Raw genomic sequence first — 20,982 nt, 5'->3', positions numbered from 1 at the left:
CAAAAGAAAGTGAAAACTTTTGCCAAGCAGGTTTAGGCTTCTGGAAATCAACCCTTCAGAAAAGGGTGTGGAGATCTGACAAAGAAGGCATACTGTTGTGGAGGTCCTGGCTTTGATTTAATCAAGTCTTCTCAAACAGTTACTGCAGTTCATAGTATCTGTCAATAGCTAGAGAGGAGGAGATTAAAAAAAACCCCAACAAAATAAAACCCAAAAACCCCAACAACAGAAACTAAACAATCATGTTGCAGAGTCATACCATTTTATTAGTCCTGCTTGAATTAGAGAAGAAATTGGAGACATCCATCAAGCTCTTCAACACAGAGAGAAAGACCTAGCAGCTCCAACACTGAAAGACTTGTACTCTAAAAATCACAAAGCTATCTCACTGCATTCAGATGTCTCCATGAATTCACAGCCAATAGGAAAGAAACATACCTGTGACTTTTCTTTTAGTTAAAGATGACCTGTAGACAGGTTGGCTCCGTCCTTGGGAGCTCCTTGATGGCAGTGAAACCACATGAACTGATTCAGAGGCTGCACATGCAGGATAAAAACAGAGGCTTTCTTGTTACATTTTTCTTTGAAAAAAAAATACAGTCTTTTCAGGCAGAACTCTGTTTTATTCTTTTCTGAGATACAAAAGGAGATGTTTACTTGAAGGTTAATCTAGTTAGAGTCACAATATTTGTGTCAGAGGGTTCAATATGCACGCAGTAAGATCAGTAAGGTTGGTATTTTAGAAGCAGGAAAGCAAATTACTATCATGAAAAGACCACTACAGGAATCCTGTATTCTAGGATTGACTGCCTCTCCTGATAATCTGATTATTTAAACATTTGTTCTCCCTCTTAAAAAAGAAAACCCACAAAACAGTGTAAAAGTAGTGAAACCAAGAAGTAGGTACTCCAGACCATATTACACAGTATTTCTCATCAAGATTAAGTGCATCACTGAACTCCCACCAAGTCCACGACAAGATTTCCACTGACTTCTGTGCTGCCTGGACAGGCTCTCAACCTGCAGAGCAGTGGCACATGCTGGGCATCAAACAAACAGGAGAGCATCTCCCACGCGAATGTGTCTTGACCCTGTCACTTCAGCATAGACGCCAGGGTGTCCCCTCCACCAGCGGTGCATAGAGAGATGAGAAAGTGAGTATTAGAGAAGGGGTGAGAAATAAGTAACAGATTCCTGTTAGGAAAAGGGGAATAACTGTTAAAGGGGACTAAAGAGTTCCCTCTCTTTGGAAAAAACAGAGATCAAGATGTGCATTTAATACAAACCCCGCAAATCAGAAGGGGAGATAGACATTTACATTGCAAAGCCAGAAATTCTGGAAGCCACATGCGATTTTGGAATCATCATTCATTTTGTAACCCATGGCCAGGCTATCTGTGGGATGGACTTCCAGCCTACAGGAGAGATTCTGAGGGAAAGAAGCCTAACTTCAAGCAAACACACCTGAACAGCCCCAGATCAAAGAAAGGCTCCTGAATGCAGACCCAGCACCTGCTTGGGCGAGGAGAGCTCAGGACAGAGACAGGTCAGCTGCAATGCAGGCAAGCAGCACAGAGAGCAAAAAGGGAAATGCTTGACCTCAGGGGAAATAAAACTGTTGCTGCCGTGAGATGGGAAGTCCTTTCAATCAAGGGCAGGTGATTTAGGGCTTACGTGTAAACCACCGGAGCATGGCAGGGCAGGGAACACAGAAGCAGCCAACCTGACTGTCTCAGGAGCCCTTAGAGATCAGGACCTCCTCAAGGAACCGTGTGAACATGGACACACAGGAGTAACACTCCAGTACAGAGCCCATGAGAAAGTTTTAATGCTAAGCCTGGATACATTTAACTAAGGCATTCATTTTTTGCCCCACCAGCCTGAAATAACATAGGGAAACAAAGTGTACAAGGCAAACAAGAAACAATGGATTTCACAGAGGTCCCGCTGCATGTGAGGAGAACTTGAGCTACGGCTATTCCCTCCAGCCCTTCCCTCTGCTATTAATAAGACTGACTCACACATGGTGTCTCTAACGCAGCACCAAGCTCTGCTACAGTTTCTACCCTGGTCATTGTATTTTTCTGTTAAGAACACGTTATGGGATACAGTTACAATGAGCATTTTAATTTATAAGAAGGGATTTCATTGTCTACACAATGTGTGACCTGTGATCACCTGGCAGCCACAGGGGATTGCAGCAGCGTGCCAGCTCAGCTTGATGCTGTTGGGAAGTCTGGCTCACCTAGTTTCCTTGATTCCTGGTTTTGTCGCTCTTGCATCAGCGGTGCGTAGCTCATCCTTCGGCTGCTCTCTCCATACCCACGGAGGTACCCTTGGGATCTGCTGCGAGGACCCCTGAAGCCTGCTCCGTAAGGTGGCTTCCACCGAAAAGATAACTTGCCATCTGGAGACTGGGCACGCACTCTCAGAGGTCTGCTTGGCATGTCCTTCTCTTCAAAAAATAAACACACACACACAAAACCCATCACAGTTATCATGGAGCATGTGACATGCGTAGCACCCTAGATGTCTCTGTTGCAAGCACATATACTAAACAAGATCAGAATAAAGGGCATAATTTTACAGCTTTTTACCTTTGCTATAAAACCCAATGGCAAAAACAAGTTATCAGAGAAGGATGTATAATACTCAATAGCATCTTTTCCCAGGCTCTTCATACAGACTCGTGCAAGACAACATAAGTGAAAACATGTTGTAATTCAAGGACTCCTACCAGAAACTGGGGATGTCTTGCAACTTTCCCATCTAACCTTGCCCCTACCCCTTTTTTTTTTAAATCCCCTCTAGTGCAGGCACACTAGTACATTATTTTTGTTTTGGCAAATGCTAAAGATCAGTGTAAAATGAGGCATAGAACCATTTCACTATTTTTAAACTTTCTTTTAGAAAGCAACTCACATTAAAAGTAGGTTCTCTTCTCCTAAACCCATCACTAATGGCTCTGGTCTCTGACAGTCGCGTATTTAACAGGTCAGTTCTGCACATGCTTACAGACTTGACTTCCCCAACTCCCATTATATGACCCCTTGGGCATCCAGCACTGTAACAGGCAACTTATGCAAGCCATTTATTTTTACATTTGGTGGCAAGTTGGTGAAGTTCTTTTAAGAAGTGAATCTAAGTAAACAACCAGTTTGGTTGCCCTGAATGGCATCTCTAGTTTTTGTGGCATCCTCCATCGTATATGACCTGCACCATGCTACTGCACAGGCTGTAAGCAGAGCAGACACCAGGAAGAAAGGTCACTGGCCACACCAGATGCGACTGAGATCTCCCACAGTTGTAGCAATTTTTTGCCTCTTTATCTTAATTTTGTACTTGGCCTAGTTTTGGCCAGGTTAGAGTTCATTTTCTTTCTAGCAGCCAGTGAAATGGTGTTCAGGAGTTAGGGTGATAATACAGGGATGTTTTTAGTTGTTGCTAAGCAGTCAGGGACTTTTCAGTTGTTCATATTGCCCTGTTAATGAGAAAGGGGAGGGGGCACACCCAGGAAGCTGGGAAGGGACACAGACTGGACAGGTGACCCAAACAGGTCAAAGGGGGTATTCCATGCCAATTACATCATGCTTAGCATAAAGGGGGGCTGGTGGCAGGAGGAGCATGAGACTCCAGGACTTACAGTTTTTGGGAATGGTTCCGTTGCAGAACGGCTCTGAGCTGTACAGCCTGAGTTGTGAGAAACTCCATTGTGTGTCACCAGTTTGATATATTTTTGCTATAAAGTCCTATTATTGTTATTCCTCTCTCTGCTGTCCCAGTAAACTGTCCTTATCCTAACCCATGAGGTTTGCCTTTGGTTTCTTTTTTCTCTTTCCCCCTTCTGTCCCCCCAGAGTGAGTGGCTCCGTGGTACTCGGCTCCCGGCTGGAGCAGAACCACGACAGCACTCAAAGCAGGTCTCGGTTAGCCTCTTTGAGCAATGTCATTCCACCAAGCACAAGGCTGCACGAACCTACCAGCACAGAGGTTATAAACTGTATTCAAGCCCTCTCACTCACTGGCTAATCCCAGCAGCGTCAAGAGAGCAAGAGACTGGGACAGCAACAGCTTCCAGAGACCAGGACAGATAACAAAAGGCAATGCACCAAAGTACCCTCTGTCAGAGCAATAGTGAGATTCTCTTTTCAGCACCAGTTCAGCAGCTCATATTTGTCCAAGCAGCACTAAAACATGTTACTTTAAGCTCTATCAACATCTGCGTGTCCCTGCGTGCACCAATATCCTTTTCCAATGTTTCTGCTCAGTAGCACCTTCTATAACCAAACTCCTCACCAGTCTTGATCTGCTGACAAGGCCATAACTTCTTACACATTCCCAACAAATGTTCTTCTATTAAATTATCCTTTGGAAAAGATTGTAGCTATTTGCAGAGTTTCTCCTGAAATCCCTGTGAGGAATGCTAGGTTTCGGTGCTGATGAGGCGTATAACATATGCAGAGAACTGCACAGTCCCAGGGAATGCTGCTTTTCTACTGAAACACTGGGCAGCAGCACAATGTGGTAAACCTTGCCTTTTTCTTTTGCTTACAGAAAGATGGATCATCAGTTTGAACATGTGGATTTCAGCAGCTTCTCTCTTCTGGCTGCACCTCACCACCCCAGAAAAACAAAGCAGCTATAAACACAAATTAATCAGCCAGTTAAGCTCATTTTACAGACACTTTGTGTTGCCAGAGGAGTGTATTCTAGCTGTGGATCTGGTCCTAAGTGTTTAACAAACAATAAATGCTTTTTGCTATAAAATAAATATAGTTGCTTTCATGAGGCTCCCTGACCACTTTTCAAGGAACGTTCTGTCACGCACTCTATTAAAAAAATACCTGCTCCCACATGGATTATTTTATCTCCTGAGCAGTTGCTCAACACAGGTTTCAAAAGCCCATAAATTACTGATGATGTAGGCATGCAGCCTTCATTCACAACACCACCATGGAGAACTGAAAGAGGGCAAAATTCAAGGTGAATGGGGCATGTGGAGGTCTCTTCTCAGCCTCCTGCTCAAAGACAAACCTCTGACGCTGAGACCAGCCTTGGCTTTCCCTAACTCAGTCTTCAAAACCTCCCAGGATGGAGATGGCATGGCCTGCCTGTGGACCTGCTCCAGTGCTACACCAGCCGCCTACAATGCAAATTTTTGTCATAGAATCACAGAATCATTTTGGTTGAAAAAGACCTTTAAGATCATCAAGTTTAAACATAAAACTAGCACTGCCAAGTCCAACTATAAACCATGTCCCTAAGTGTCACATCTACAAGACTTTGAGATACCTTCAGGGATGGTGACTCAACTACTTCCCTGGGCAGCCTGTTCCAATGATTGACAGCCTTTTCAGTGACTAATTGTTTTTCTAATATTGAATCTAAACCTCCCCATATGCAACTGGAGGCCATTTCATCTTGTCCTATCCCCTCTTACCTGGGAGATCAACCCCCAACTCCTTTTCTCCAGGCTTAACAACCTCAGTTCCCTCAGCCACTCTTCATGCTCATGCTCTAGGCCTTTCACCAGCTTTGTTGCTCTTCTGCGGACACACTCCAGCACTTCAATGTCCTTCTTGTAGTGAGGGGCCCAAAACTGAACACAGAAATCTCTGTGCGGCACAATCACTGCCCCAGACATGCTGATCACACTGTTTCTGATACATTGTCCAAATGTCCAAACCAAACCTACCAAGCAGCAACGTGTGGCTGCTGCTCAAGCATTACAGTGTTACATGTGGTCGGCCACCACCAAGAAGCGGCTTCCTTGCAGCTCCCAATGAAGTAGCTCTTGGCTGCTGTGGGATGACACTTTATCCTCCTGCTTGTCAGACCGGTCCATCCATGCTCCCTTAGCCTCTCCTTCTTGTCCACATGCCGTAGGTAGCCACCACCTTCCCAGATCCCATTATCTGTCCTGAGCAGCCCCATCCTGGCTGGAGAGGAGCAACACCTCCTATGGACCAGCCACACTATCCTGGGCACCTACAGCTTGTCAGGATGTAATGTAAGCACACCAGTGGGGTTTCCTCTCAGTGGCCTTGCATGCCATGGAGCACTGAGATCCTGCTGGCCCATCGTGGTTGGGACACTGCAGCCCATCATCTCTGCTCCCCTGGTCAAAGCCATAGCTTCCAACTGGAACTGAAAATAGGGAGTTGTAAGGGACAAAGGATACAAAAGGAACCAGTGCAGCCAGACAGCCATAAGGAATGTATTCAATCTAAAACAAATGTGTCTTTAGGCTAAGAGTTTATTGACCCTAATGCTGAATACAGGGGATCAGCTGAGATTTTAAACCCAAACCTTTCTAAGGCTTCGATTACTTTCCTCATGGTAATAGCGCACTTTACTGCCCATTGTTCCCATTTCACTAGTTAGCTCCAGTTTCTATTTATCTTTTCTAGTCACAGTTTGGCTGGCAGAAATCAGAAGGCATTCAGGATGGAGCTATCAGAGAACGGTTTAATTGATTTTGCTGGTATCTGCTGATCCATCAAACCCAGTATTTTTGTGTGAAGTCTGTTCCAGGTTTGACAAGAAAGGGATTTATCATTAAAAACAAGGAGCAGCAGAAGGAGCTTGGTCACCCCACTGCAGCCCCCAACCTGGGAGCCATCAGCCTGTTCTGGGATATGGCTGAAGGCCCTGACCTCAGGCACACTGAAGAAGGAGGTGAAGCAGGACTCACACTACCTCATACAAGCACCTGCAGGGCTGCTGTCCCTTGTTAAGCACAAGTACCCACTAGGTATACAAGTACCCCAATCTCAGCAACAGTGGTGTGGAGATCTGTAAATAAAACCTCATCCTCCCAGAAGGAGAAAAGACACATCAGGTACTATCTGGGAGTTTGCACTCCCAGTGATGCAGGAAGTGGTTGATTTACCAACAGGAGGACAAAGCACAAACAGAAACCCCAGTATCTTGCTCACTACCTGATATAACACATCACAGGGTGGATATGTAGCACTGCTGGTCATTCCCAGCATCAACACTGCAGGTCCACCAAGGCTAGCGGAGCCCAACCCAGACAAATGGGCATCCAGAAATGGCTCTGGACACCAATCACTTTTAGAGACCTGAGCAGTGGGGAACATTTCCACCTCTTCCCTAGGCTGCAGTCTGATCCTGCCAGGTATCTCTCCCTAACTTCTGCAACGGTCTAAACTTGGGCAGGTTGCCTGAATCCTTGGCAGAAGATGACCCTAATAGGTCTCAAGACAAGATTTTGGATCAGCATGAAAGCTGCACAGCTGACACCTACTACAGTGCCTGTGGGTTTTCCTATCAGAGGTAGCTGATATGTCCTTTATGAAAGCATACATGACTGCAACTCTCTGGTCTCCATTTAATGCCTACTCTGGCACACCAGGAACTCAACCGTATTTCAGCAAACTCTGGATGAGTCCCAAATCAGTAGCAATGAAAAAACTGTGTCTTGAGATGCGTTCACTCCCAACCTCTTTTTTTCTAATAAATTTTGCGAACAGCTACCAGGTGCTTGACTGAACTGAAGGCTGATTCTTCCCCATCTCCCCAGTATATACCCCTGTAAATATCATCAAGGATTATTTTTTGTCTACACTTTTGGTTCCAAAATAGATTTAACAGTTTTCTGGACCTCTGCTCTGGCCAAACTACATCAACAGGTAAACATCTTCAGACTTCACCTGAAGTGCTACCTGCAACTAAAATGCTATCAAATCCTTTTCTGTGTTCTGGAGGATTAGAAAGAGTCACTCCTTTGTGCTCTCTTTAGTGTAGAAATTCAACATTACCTACAGCTGCAGGAATTTGTGTATAGTATCTTGGTCCCAAAAATTCAGGGCTGATTAAAGCCTCAGTATTGACTTTACACAGTTGAAACATCCATTAGTATTGCCAAAGTTTCTGTGCATGTTAGGACTGTGGGAGAGCATTTTACAAATGATGTAAGCCCAGAGCATGAGGTCTAAGCTGAGGTTAAAACATCCTCTAAACAACCACACAAGGAGGCAGCTTGCATTTGCCAAATCACACAGATACTTCAGAGGGCCTCATCAATTATCTAGCAAAGGAAAACAGAAAATAGATCCAGAAGAAAAGGAAAGTACTGACCCCTAGTAATCAACCTATAACTATGGGGAAAATATCACAAACAACTCAGATGCATTACAATATGAGTGCAAAAAAAAAAGTAGTTGAAATATGAGGTTACAAAAAACCCCAGGCAATTCAATTCACTACCACAATTCTAGGTACAAAATGTTTGCTTTTGCCTTCCCTACTCAGCAAAAACTTTTCTCTGTTTTCCTTCTATGTGCCATTACTTCAGGACTGGAAAACTGGACCTATAAAATGTATTCTGCTGCAGAGAGGACACATATTTGGCACAGTCAGTAGACAGCATTCATGTAGGCCATAAACATCTACCGACCTCTCTTCTCAATTCAGGCAGAAGCTTGGGAGTCTAAGCACAGTGATCCAGCTGTGGGCAAAGCAACAGCTTGAAGAGAGAAGTTGTAGATGCTTAGAGATAATGAACTCATCAGAAAGTGATCAACTACATTCATTAGAAAAAGCCAAAAATTCCAGCTGGGTGAATGAAATCCTGTCATGAACAACCTGACCAAAAGTCATCATAGTCTACACCAAAACAGCAATCTGGTGGGATCTTCTGCTTATTTTTTGTTCTTGGAGGCGGGAAGGTGTGTTTAGTTGGTTTGGGTTTTATTATTATTTTGAAAATTAAATTATAGGCATCAAATGAGACTGGTCACACCTGGATTTCAGACTGCTACAGCTTTACTGGACAAATCAGTATAGAAGATTAAATAAAATGTACCTAACTGCTCAGTTCATTCTCCCTCCTTAAAGAGTAGATCCCTGTCTTAAGAAGCCCTAAAGTGCTCCCAAAGCACAAGCAATTTTCCTCTTAGGTGCTAACCTTGCACCACTGCACATCTGCTAGAGCACTCCAGTTGCAGAGCTGAGCAACTCAGTTTAACACTCTGAAGTGTCCCTCCCACAACCTAGCAACAGGGCAAGAAAAGTGCCTCAACCAGCTGTGGTTCCTGGATCTCTGAGCTATTTTTTTGGGCTGTAACACTTCTGTATGCCATGTGCTCTCATAAGTGTCCAAGCCCAACTGATTAAGATATCAGTTGTACTTGTAGCTAAAAGTGATAGCAAATAAGGGAACAGAAATAAAGAGGTACTCCATTTTGATTCTCCTGCCTGCAACTCTAAAAGTAATTCCAATTGTGCAATAAGACTGTTCGTAAAACATCTGCTTTCCTAAAACCTATTGCATTGGCCTCTCCTCAATGTTGACACTCAATTTCACAGCACACGTGGCAAACACACCCTAGGGCACCTCAACAGTTGCCCTTCTTTGTCAACTTGTACAACCAAGACAGGCATCAGAGCACTGGAATAGGCTGCCCAGGGGGTTTGTGAAGTCTCCTTCTCTGGAGATATTCAAGACCCATCTGGACACCTACCTGTGCGACCTGTCCTAGGGAACCTGCTTTGGCAGGTAGGGTTGGACTCTATGATCTCTGGAGATGCCTTCCAGCCCCTATGATTCAGTGATTCTGTGATCTGCCCAGGGTTATAGAAAGACTGAGGGACACCAGCCCCACAGGAGACACTGAGGACACCAGGGAGGGAAAGCCCCACACTAGGGTAGCAGTGTTCATGCACCAAGGGCTGCATCATGGGCCGCCTTTCGCCAGGAAAAAGAGTTTACTGCTTTCAAAAATACTTTGCAATATGACCACCCATCCTTTCTTTGTGCCTGCAATGGGTGCTGTTTTCCACGTGGTGCTCTACCACCTTCCAGCAGGTAAACTGCTCTGTGTGTTGACTTTAGGGGTTATGACATTCCCAATACAACACTTTATTTTTTTCACCCGAAACAGTGTGTATGTGAAAAAGGAGACAGCAGAGCTTTACGAGCAGAGCCAGGCATCTAAAGCTCTGTAGTCCTTTGAGCAGGAAAAGAAAAAGGGCATTTTACCATAACTGGGAAGGAAAGAGAAAAAGAACATCCCACCTTCCACATCCAGCAATCCACACAGGGGCGGCTGCTTTTCTCCTCGCCTTCACAGACTCTCGCTCTTACCTACCCCCATAGAGCTATCCCAAAGCCACATCAGCAGAAAAGTCAAGAAGAAAGAGAACAGACAAAATACCACAGGAAGATACTTGTTTTCCACCCAAAAATGAATGCACCGTGTCACTTTGGCAAAGTATTACTGGATTAATTTTTTGTAAGTTGACAGTTTGATCCAAGCTCTGTTGAAAAAAAAAATGGGAGCAATTCCACCAGCTTCAATGGAGGCTGGATTGGGGCCATCCCAAGAAGAGTTCACTCTCCAAAGTGCAAAGATATTTCCTGCAGTCGGTAAGCCAGCTCAAACACTGCTGATGTGGCCCTCCTAACCGAGATGTGCTGACTGCTCTATACTCCAGAAGACTCTGCACTTAACGATTTCCTTCAGACCAGCCATGGCACCCAGTGCAGCACTAGATCTAGTGAGGCTCTTCATAGCTCTGCAGCATTTAACACGTCTGATGGGGTTAAGCATACAGAGAAAGTAGGACTGAAAGGGGAGACCCTGTCCAGCCTCAGGCTCACTGGGTTGGTAGGCCCCCAAGCATTTTAAAAAAACACTCTCCACCTTGTGCCTGTGTGAGCTGATCAACTTTTTTAATGCCACCAATTGACACGCTCAGCATCAGACCCCCTCCTGGAAATGGGCCAATCAGTTAAAGCAGTGGAGGCAAGCGACACACAAATCCTTTGTTCCTCACAGAATAAATAAATAAAATAGCTCAGCACATTTCCACACACTTCTGCTTGGCGCAGAGAGCAGGGGCTGGAACACTTTAGTTCCTGCAAAGCACAATGGAAAGTGTGCCATAATTCACCGGGCTCCGGCCAGGAGTTTTGGGCAGAGGACCAGTAACCAGCGGTAATGTCTGATTTAGGCGAAGCGATTCATTATACGTCTGTAGAGGAGTTACCTGGCATCCGGAGGACATTCTTTAAATTGACAGCTTCAACAGAAGTTTCCAGTGCTCCCTTTGAAGAGCCCTCTAAACGCTAAGTACAGTAGAACCAGAGCATCTTCCAAACGCATGATTAATACATGTATTATGACTTAAGAACAACCGACAGTAGGTTACTAAAGGCTTCACGTTCTCCTGCTGACGTCCACACACAGGTTTCCTTTTGCACCAGTATCCTTTGAAGGTGGCCCACCCAGCCTGGTCTAGCCTCCTCTCACACCTGCTGCCTGTGGATGCCTCCCACACAGGCTTCTCCAGTGACTAAACCATTGTGGTGGCAAAAAACCCCCAGCAACCCCAAAGGGGTTGTGAGAGCACTCTGTAGCCATGGCGCTGATCTGCAAGTGTCCATCCAGGATGTTGGCCAAGACCTTCCTCTTCACTGAGCTGGAGGAAAGGTGGTAGTGGAGTCACATTACCTTTCAGGGTTTCTTGGCGGGAAAGAGCAGGCAAAACCAGCTGGAAAAAGTGTAGGGATGCCCTGACCATGGCCAACCTTATCGCCAGGCTGAGCTGGGGGATTAAGCACTTCTGCTATAGGGCCAGGAGGGCAAAGGGGCTGTGGTCAGTTTGTTACAAAATACTTTCCATCACAGAACCTGTTCCCACACCCCAACCCTGGTCGTAACCTCCATTCACCCCAGGTATGTCAGAGCAATCATGTTCAAAGTCAAAATTAGGCTGTGTCATTTTCTGTAAGCCTCTCCATTGTCAAAAACGTGCCCTGAAACAAGATGTTTTCCCAACAGCTCCACATCAGTAAGCTTGGAAGCCAAGGCAGAAGACCTGCAGGCAGTAGAGCTCTGTGAGATGCCACAGAACCTATATGGACAACAGCTTCATCCCTGCCTTTCCTGATGCATCCAAAATGAGAGATGTGCATACTTTCATTATGATACCATCTACCAGCAAAAACCAGACCTGGTAGTTGGTCCATAAATTGTAATAACAATTTAGCATTTACCCTCAACCAACTTTCTACTTAACTAACAGACCACGGGAACAGGCTTCCACAAGCTGTGCTGCAGAAGCTGTGCTGGGGTGTTGCCTCTAATGCAGGCAGGGGACTCGACATTCTCATCTTCTTTGGGACAGACTTCAGCACCACCATGGGGACGAGACTACAACTTTAACTTGGAGTTTCCTGAATATCTATTACTTAAGGCTTTTAACACTAAGATTTGTGAAAAATAAGATATATTTGCAATAATAAAGACATTCTAGTAATATGCATGCGCTTGCAGGCTTAACGTTTATCTATTATATTTACATGGTTATAAAACACAGATATATGACCCACAGAAGAAATTGAGAACAGACAACACACACTGGAAGAATAAAAAAAAGACACCACAAAGAAGTAACCATCAAATGGAGAATATCATGCAAAGCTACCACCAGCCTGGACAGGCACACCCTCTGCTGAGTAAAAAACTGGCCGCATGTCTGGGCCCAGCTGGAGGCCGGTCACAAGAGGTGCTCCCCGGGGCTCAGTCCTGGGTCCAGTCCTGTTCAACTTCTTTATCAGTGACCTGGATGAAGGGATCAAATTCTCCCTCAGTATGTTTCTGATGACGCTAAGCTGGGAGGAAGTGTTGATCTGCCTGAGGGTAGGGAGGCTCTTCAGAGGGGTCTGGACAGGCTGGATCCATGGGCTGAGACCAATGGGATGAAGTTTAACAAGGCCAAGTGTAGAGTCCTGAACCTGGGACAGAACAACCCCATGCAGAGCTTGGGGTTTGGGGAGGAGTGGCTGGAAAGCTGTCAGGCAGAGAAGGACCTGGGGGTGTTGGTTGACTGCAGGCTGAACATGAGCCAGCAGTGTGCCCAGGTGGCCAAGAAGGCCAATGGCATCCTGGCTTGTATCAGAAGCAGCATGGCCAGCAGGTCCAGGGAATGGATTGTGCCCCTGTACTCAGCATTGGTGAGATTGCATCTCAAGTGCTGTGTCCAGTTTTGGGCCCCTCATTGTAAGACAGACATTGAGGTCCTGGAGTGTGTCCAGAGAAGGGAAACCAGGCTGGTGAAGGGACTGGAGACCAAACCTTACGAGGAGAGGCTGAGGGAACTGGGGTTGTTCAGCCCGGACAAGAGGAGGCTGAGGGGGGATCCTACGGCTGCCTACAGTTACCTGAGAGGAGGTTGTAGAGAGATGGGTGTTGGTCTCTTCACCCAAGCAACAGGTGATAGGATGAGAGGGAATGGGCTCAAGCTGCGCCAGGGCAAGTTTATATTAGACATTAATTGTCTAATTGGAACAGGCTGCCCAGGGAGGTGGTCGAGTCACCGACCCTGGATGTATTTAAAAGACGGGTAGACAAGGTACTCAGGGATATGGTTTAGTAGAGGACAGGTATGGTTGGACTTGATGATCTCAAAGGTCTTTTCCAACCTAGTCATTGTGTGACTCTGTGATTCTGTGAAAGCATTAGCATTGAAGACAGGGATCTGGTGGTTGTAGTTGCTCACAGATTAACCAAAATAACAATGACAAATCATCAAAAAAGAAAAGTATAATTCTGTCTGGATCAGGTGGAGATTGTTCTACTGTACTGTGCAGTGAAATGTCACTGCTGTAAGGACTGTGTCCCATTGCCAGTCACTGTTTATTAAGAGAGGTACCGGCTCCCTGAGGAAAGTCAAGAGTAGACTTATAGACAGAGTCAGAGATGTAGAAAACATGATCTCAGAGCTAGAAGAAAGGAGAAACATCACAGCACCCAGGAACCAAGGCATTATGGACTGTCTCTGAAAATGTTATGTCAAATGGATGCTGGAGTTCCCACGAGAAGCACTGACAAAATCTTTGCAAAGAGCACTCCCCAGTGAACCCATGCATGTTCTGAGGAGTTGCCAGCAGTCTTATATTACTCTAGCCACAAACCCTATTCCTTTGGGTTTCAAATGTACATTCAGGTATCCTTTTAATCTTTGTTTTCTGACTTTAAGTCTAACCTTTTCCAGGCTTAAAAATGGAAAGGGGTAAGGAGGGACTGGATTTCTGTAGTAGTCCAAGTTTGATCCAAAGCTCCCTGGCTTCAGTGGAAGCCTCTCCTTTTCCATGTCTGTCACTAGAAATTTGGTTTGCAAGAAGGGGGACTCTCATTTAACAGAAAAACAGGTTTATAGGAAAGCTAACCTATTTCTTTTACTCCATCCATATGACAAAGAGGAATAGCATGAGCTGCCAACAGATCAAATATAGCCATTGATCCCAACTGATTCCTCCATGCACACCCCTTCAGTCCATCGTCCTTAGGAAGGAGGGAAAATTAGTGCTTCTTCCCCAATATGTAGCCAAGGTTTCCCAGTGTTGGCACGGCACCACTCCACAGGACTCCTGGCTGTCTCAGCTGGCAGCTCTTGTCACATTCAGACCCTTCCTTGTGGGCAAGAAACTCACATTCCTTGGCTTCAGTGGATATTCAATTGCAGAAACAGCACAAATATTAACTTACATCTTAAGCCCTGTTTCTGAGATAAATCAGAGCCTAAGGACACTTTAAGTGGTTAAGTCTAAATTTAATCTGATTGCAATCACAAGCATGAAAAAAGCACTCAATAAAGTTAACTGAGCTGGTTTTCCTCTAGTTAATCTTTGTATAGGCTGTTCTCTAGCCATAGTCAGAAGTTCAGAGACAGGAAGGAAACCTGCCTGAGAAAACCAGAACATCAACCCACACTAAGCAACTCATGCCATGGCAAGACATTCTCTGCAACAATATGCACCCCTTCAAGGTTTGTGTCTTTCCACACTCTGTTCACAACTGTCATCTCCCCATTATTTTCACCTCCAAATTATTCTTGTTTTCATATTTTCCTTCTTTATTTACTTAAAAGTGAGGTAACATCTGTGTTTCTGACAGTCTAAAATGAAGTATAGTGTAAATCAAAACCCAGTCAGGAAATCAAACAGCAAACATAACATTGCCACAAAGCCAAGAGACCTATAATGTTGGTTAGTCTCCCCATTAAAATCAGGGTCACCTAACTCACACTGCTTTCTTATGTGTATTTTGCTGTCAAATTAGCTGTTGAAAATACACAGCCCATTGAAGAGGTGGACACCACAGAAGAGAAATCCACCAAGCACGGATGTCTTACTTGAAAGCCATGTTGCTCCTGGGGTGTCCCTTACTTCCAATTGCATGTGTGAACCACCCCTACACATCTCTCACAGCTACATTTACAAAGCCAGAGGTCTTTAACTGCATTGGCCCTGGATGCACAGCTTACCTGATGTTAAATCATCCCATTGGTATCACAAGAGGTGACACTTTCCGACTTTCCTGAGTGGAAAGTGGCTTTAATCCCACTTCACACCTCTCTCTCTCTGATTGCAGGAGAAGAAGTCAGGAAAATAACTGATCCTCTGAGAGTCTCCCAAGAATGCAGGATCCCCCTGACTCCTCAGGGCAGACCCCAGGCCACACATGTGAGCGTATCTGCTGCATGGGCAGGATCCATCTCTGGCTGGTGCCCAGGGTAAACCCATGGGTTTCAACCAGCCCTTTCACTGCAAAGCAGATCTCCCCTTTGCTCTCCACTGTCCCAACCTGCTGCTTGTCCCCCAAACAGTTCAAAGGCTGTCAAGGGTGCGGGGCCACTCTAAGTACCCCTTGGAGTCTAGGCAGGATTTTGGCTGCACAACCTGTGATGAGCAGCAACACTCTTGTTCTCCTTTAACCACCTGGTAATTTTGTCCATGACAACAGGAAAAGAAGGGATGGAGACAGTGTAAAGCTTACATAAGGTAGGATTTTATCCCTCTTGCAAAATAGACTGACTCCCACACTGCTGCTTCTGAGCCATAATCTCTCCATGTGTTTCTACACGAAAGAATCCACCCCTGGTACAAATATATATGCTGAAATCCACCACAGTAGTAGGAAAAAGATTACATCCTCCACTAGCACTCCACTAGCAAATTTATCCAAAATTTCTGATGGTTTCATCCTGAAAACATGAAATAAAACAAAGAATTTGCTCAGACTGGCTTAATCTCAGCAGCTTTCTCATATTCTGTGAAACTACCATTGAGGAAAGGCTTTCTTTAGAGACTTCCACACGAGGAAACATATGCAGAGCTTTCTTTAAGCTGGAGATGAAAATGGCACTTCTCCACCCACAGCTGATGCCTACACACGGGAAGGGTGACCCAGCTCTGTGCAGGATCAGAAGTCAATGGACACGCTTCTCTCCAGCACTGACACCAGCGTGGAGTGCCATGATGCCACTCTGCCCAGTCTATACATGGGACCTGGGTCTGGGAGTCACTGTCTTGCATCCTACCCCCATTTACCCTCACCCCCGTACGCACGGATGGCTTTCAGGTGAGCCAGCCTATTTCCTTCTAGGTGGGCCCCAAATGAGGGCCACAGGTGAGGTAGTGAAAAAGAGGAAGCATTGTTTCCAGGCTGTCATGCGTCCCCTCCACCACTGCTCCCCCTCCCCCTGGCCCTGCAGCTGAGGCTAGCTTTGAAGAGGGTTGGCAGGGGACACAAGGCAGAGTCGGAGCACACACTCCTGTGAGCCAATCTCTGCCCTGCTCCCTGCAGGTACAGCCATAGATCTCCAGGGAGGAGAACACGTCAACTAAAATTGCTCTGCTCATTAGCAGGCCAACTAAACCACGGTGGCATATTTATGCTGTGCACCTGGGTTACTTCTTAAAAACCTACATCTTCACTCTGTGGCTCTGCTTTCATGTTTGTGCACTCTTGTTAAAACCAAGGGCACATGACAGAGGCAGTCAAGCGCAGACTGAGGCTCTGCATCCTTCAAAGGTGGGGGAAAACACTGTGCCTAACTATCCTTTAGGAAGACAGACAAGGTTTATGGAACTTCACAGGAGGCAGCACAGTTCTCTATCCCCGCTGGCTTTCACTCCAACCTCATCAAGCAGGTTACGCACATCCATAAAGCACAAAGCTTTATATGCTTTGTTTATATATTATTCATATGCTTAGTTGATATATTATTCATATGCTTAGTCTTATTTCATGAAATACTCCTAGCCAAACAACTAATTTCCTTTGAAACCTTGCTCAACTCTTGGCTGCTGGGGTCCTCAAAGCAGGAGACAAATGCTAACCTTCTCTGTGTTGATTCAGGATGCTGGGTTGTAGGGGGGAACTGACAACTCTCAGCCACCTTTATGTCCCCAATCCCTAGCCTCTGAAAAACCCATTCATCTTGGGCACTTTAATACCCACCAGACAGATTCCTTCAGTCATTCACAGAAACACTGACAAGTGGTAGCCAAACCACAACTACCCAAAACCTCATGGTTTCAAATACTAGGTACTGAGGTGCCTAAACTGGGATTTACACACGTGTGTGCACACACACACACACAAAAACAGAGGGGGGTGTCTGTGAGACATTTCTGAAGCAAAGATTAGCTTTGGATCCAAAGCACTGGCCATTTGGCTGGTGTGGCTCTGATTTTGGTTTGTTTCTATGTGCGTATCACAGACTTCACCAAATCATCCTCCATAAAGGCTCTGGATTACTTGTACGGGGGTAAGACACTACCTCAATGTATCTGAACCTGCTCCCTTACCCTCTAAAGTAACACAGATCTTTTTAATCTGCCAGAGATTCACATGTTTATATAAAGTCTTTCCATTCCATCTCTAGTTGAAGTGCACGTTCAACTTTCCACTAGAAAGTGCCAAAAATGCCTCAGACTCACAAAATCAGAGAGTAGGAATTCAAGCTTCATCATGCATTGAAGTGAAAAAAAAAATTAAAACTCTCAATATTTATTTCACAGTGCAAACCTCTCATAAGTCAGAAAACTTTGGGAGTTTCCCAAGGTACAGATTTGCTAAGAACAAAACACTGGCTCATCACTAGTCTCTGCTCTTTCATTAGCAGCTCTCAGAGATTAAGTTGCTTTACAGGGACTGAAAAAAGTACATCCTAAAATAAAAGAGTCTTTGCATCTTCTTCTTCACCAAAAAATGCAAATAAAAACCACAAGCCATTATTTATCTGCCTGTAATATAAAACTGTTCATAATTCATGTCTTGAAATAACACCAGCCCCAATTCTTCTAAATAACTTTATTCCACATAATTTATCATAAAAGAGCTTTCAACAAGGACATATGTAGCTTTGTATCTTTCCCTGGAAAGGGAAGCTGATGGCACACACTCCACGTCTCCCAAAGTTCAAAACTCATATATAGTAGATCTAAGGCATGCCAAGGAAATGGCCAGAATACTGCTATCACTGTTCTTAGGAGCTCTGCACTAGGTGGGGCTCAGATAAGAAACAGATACAGATCTTCATTAGTAATAAACAACCTTCCTATTTAACCTCCTTTCCGAAAAGCAACCCCCTGCAGTCATAGTCAAAGCAATGCCTTCATGCAAAGCCCTGGGCTGGATGAGACATGATTCTGTAACTAGTCCTATCAAAAATGACAGGAAAATGGCAGCAACCACTTGCAACCACCACAGCAGTTTACACACCATGGTCTGTCAACTACTAGCTGGGATGATCAGCAAAGGTTTTGCCCAATTTAATACCCTTGAAGTTGATCATATCAAAAGATGCACTCACAGCTCTGGAAGTTTGTAAAAGAGAATCCATGCCATCTTGCTTGGTTTAGCCCAGGGATCTCTGGAACTGAAAAAACCCAAATATTTACAAAGCAACTGATGTTTTGGCTTCTGGTTTGGATTTGCATGCAAAGGTTTTGGTTAGTGGGGGAACTACAGGGATGGCTTCTGTGAGCAATTGCTAGAAACTTCCCCTAGGTCCAGTGGAGATCAAAGATGTACCTGTTGCTGGCCAAGGCTGAGCCCATCAGCAACAGTGGTAGCACCTCTGGGATAACATATTTAAGAAGGAAAAAAAAAAAAAAAGGAGCATCAGCTTTTGCAGCCAGAGAGAAGAGTGAGAATATATGAAAAATTCTGAAGACACCTGGGTTGGTGAAGAAGGAGGGGGAAGAAGTGCTCCAGGCACAGGAGCAGAGATTCCCCTGCAAGGCACAGAGAAGCAGGCTGTCCCCCTGAAGCCCATAGAGGATTATGAAGAGCAGAGATTCCACCTGCAGCTCATGGAGAACCCCAAGCCAGAGCAGGTGGAGACACCTGAAGGAGGCTGTGACCCTGTGGGAAGCCCATGCTGGAGCAAGCTCCCAGCAGGACTTGTGGACCCATAGACAGAGGAGCTAGCAGGTTTGCTAGCAGGACTTGTGACCCCATGAGGGAGCCACACTGGAGCAGCCTGGTCATGAAGGACTGCACCCCATGCAAGGGACCCACGCTGGGGCAGTTCGTGAAGAACTGAAGCCCCGTGGGAAGAACTCATGTTGGAGAAGTTCATGGAAGACTGTCTCCCATGTGAGAGAGCCCACACTGGTGCAGGGAAAGAGTGTAAGGAGTGTTCCTCTTGAGAAGGAAGGAGCAGCAGAAACAACAGGTGATGAACGGACTACAACCTCCATTCCCTGTACCCCTGTGCTGCTTTGGGGGGAGCAGGGTGAGAAATAATGAATGAAGTTGAGCCAAAGAAGAAGGGAGGGATAGGGGGAGGTGGTTTATGATGTGGTTTTATTTCACATTGTCATACTCTGTTTTGTTTGGTACTAGATTTTTTTTTTTTAAGTTGAGTCCAGTTTGCCCATGATAGCAATTGGTGAGTGATCTCTCCCTGCCCATACCTGGACCCAGGGGCCTTTTGCTGTATTTTCTCTCCCCTGTGCAGCTGAGGAAGGGAGTGACAATGTGGCTTTGGTGGCACCTGCCACACAGCCAGGGTCAACCCACCACAGCCTCCAATGTTGAGGTGCAGCTTTTCCCCACACACAGCACAGAGCACCCCTGACCAATGGGATATACAGCAAGAGGGACATCTGGCAAAGAAAATCAGCCCTTCATGTCAACAAGGCCTCTGCAAAAATCAGGCCAGGGAGTCTCAGGAAAGACCATGGCAGACTTTGGAGTCTTTCACATGCCACAGCTAGCAGCCTGGAAGAGCCATACCTTACCATTGTGCATGACTGTTACTCATGTATCCTTGTTTGAACATCCCAAGCAGGAGATCTGGAAGGAGAGGTGGAGAGATGTGCTGTACTGATGCAGTTACATTCTATGGCTGCTGCTCAGTGACTCTCTAGCACTGAGCTGGCACCACCGTTCAGAAGCAATGAAGTTTTCAGAACACCCATTCAGCATTGCCCACTTCGCTTGTGAAGTCTGCACATCCCATCACCAACACTGGCCAGTCCCTATAATGAGCTCCTGATGAAAATCAGCCCTTATCTCTATGACAGTAACATCTTCTACCATCACAGTGCTTCAGCTAGACCTGCAGAACATGCAAGGATATGTTGCTTAACATGGTTATGTGCAGCCTGGATCTGGATGCTCTCCATGGCCAACACTGGGAAGCAGCCCTGCAGTGACAGCAGAGCCAAGTTTGGATTCCTCAAACAAAGGCTAGCTGCTATTAGCAAGGCACAGACATTTGCACTGCTTTACAAGTAGCTTAAGCAACTTGTTACAGTATTTTGGGTTGGCCATCTGCTGCCATTCAGAAGCACAGATATTTTGTTAGAGCAGCAAAGTTTCCTGAAACACAGCGATTTCCTTCCATACAAAGGGGCCCCAAATTACTCAAAAGCTCCTGCAGACATCTCAAAGTTTCATTGTTTGCCTTCTCAGTTTTTACAGGGACTGCTTGCAACCATAAGAAAAGGATTTAAAATACATATATGCATATTTATACAGCACAAGCAGCTTTAAACATATATTTGCAGGAGGCCCCTCTTGCTGCAAAAGCCAAATGGCTCCTCTCTCTTGCAAACCCTAGGGATAATTTTATGGAGGCTCTTATGTTTGGATTCATAGGGTCCATTCCTGCCACCCTAACCACAACTATTAGCAGCTTATTCTGCAGGGTT

The 20,982-nt window shown here is 45.4% G+C and overlaps 1 protein-coding gene across 1 annotated transcript in view; it reads right to left on the bottom strand.

Moving 5' to 3' along the window:
* FNDC1 (fibronectin type III domain containing 1) overlaps positions 1–20,982 on the bottom strand; it is a gene marked incomplete at its 5' end in the record, with an annotated part of 73,312 nt that overhangs the window by 39,769 nt on the left and 12,561 nt on the right. The window contains 2 exons of the mRNA XM_084261988.1: positions 439–537; positions 2,246–2,455. Of these exons, the coding sequence (XP_084118114.1) occupies positions 439–537; positions 2,246–2,455 (309 nt within the window). The remainder of the gene's footprint in view (positions 1–438; positions 538–2,245; positions 2,456–20,982) is intronic.

The sequence above is a fragment of the Gallinula chloropus genome (assembly GCF_964237585.1).
Source record: "Gallinula chloropus genome assembly, chromosome: 3".
In the NCBI taxonomy this organism is placed as follows: domain Eukaryota; kingdom Metazoa; phylum Chordata; class Aves; order Gruiformes; family Rallidae; genus Gallinula; species Gallinula chloropus.
Note: the sequence above shows the minus strand (reverse complement) of the source record. Positions and strands in the feature narration are given on the sequence as shown.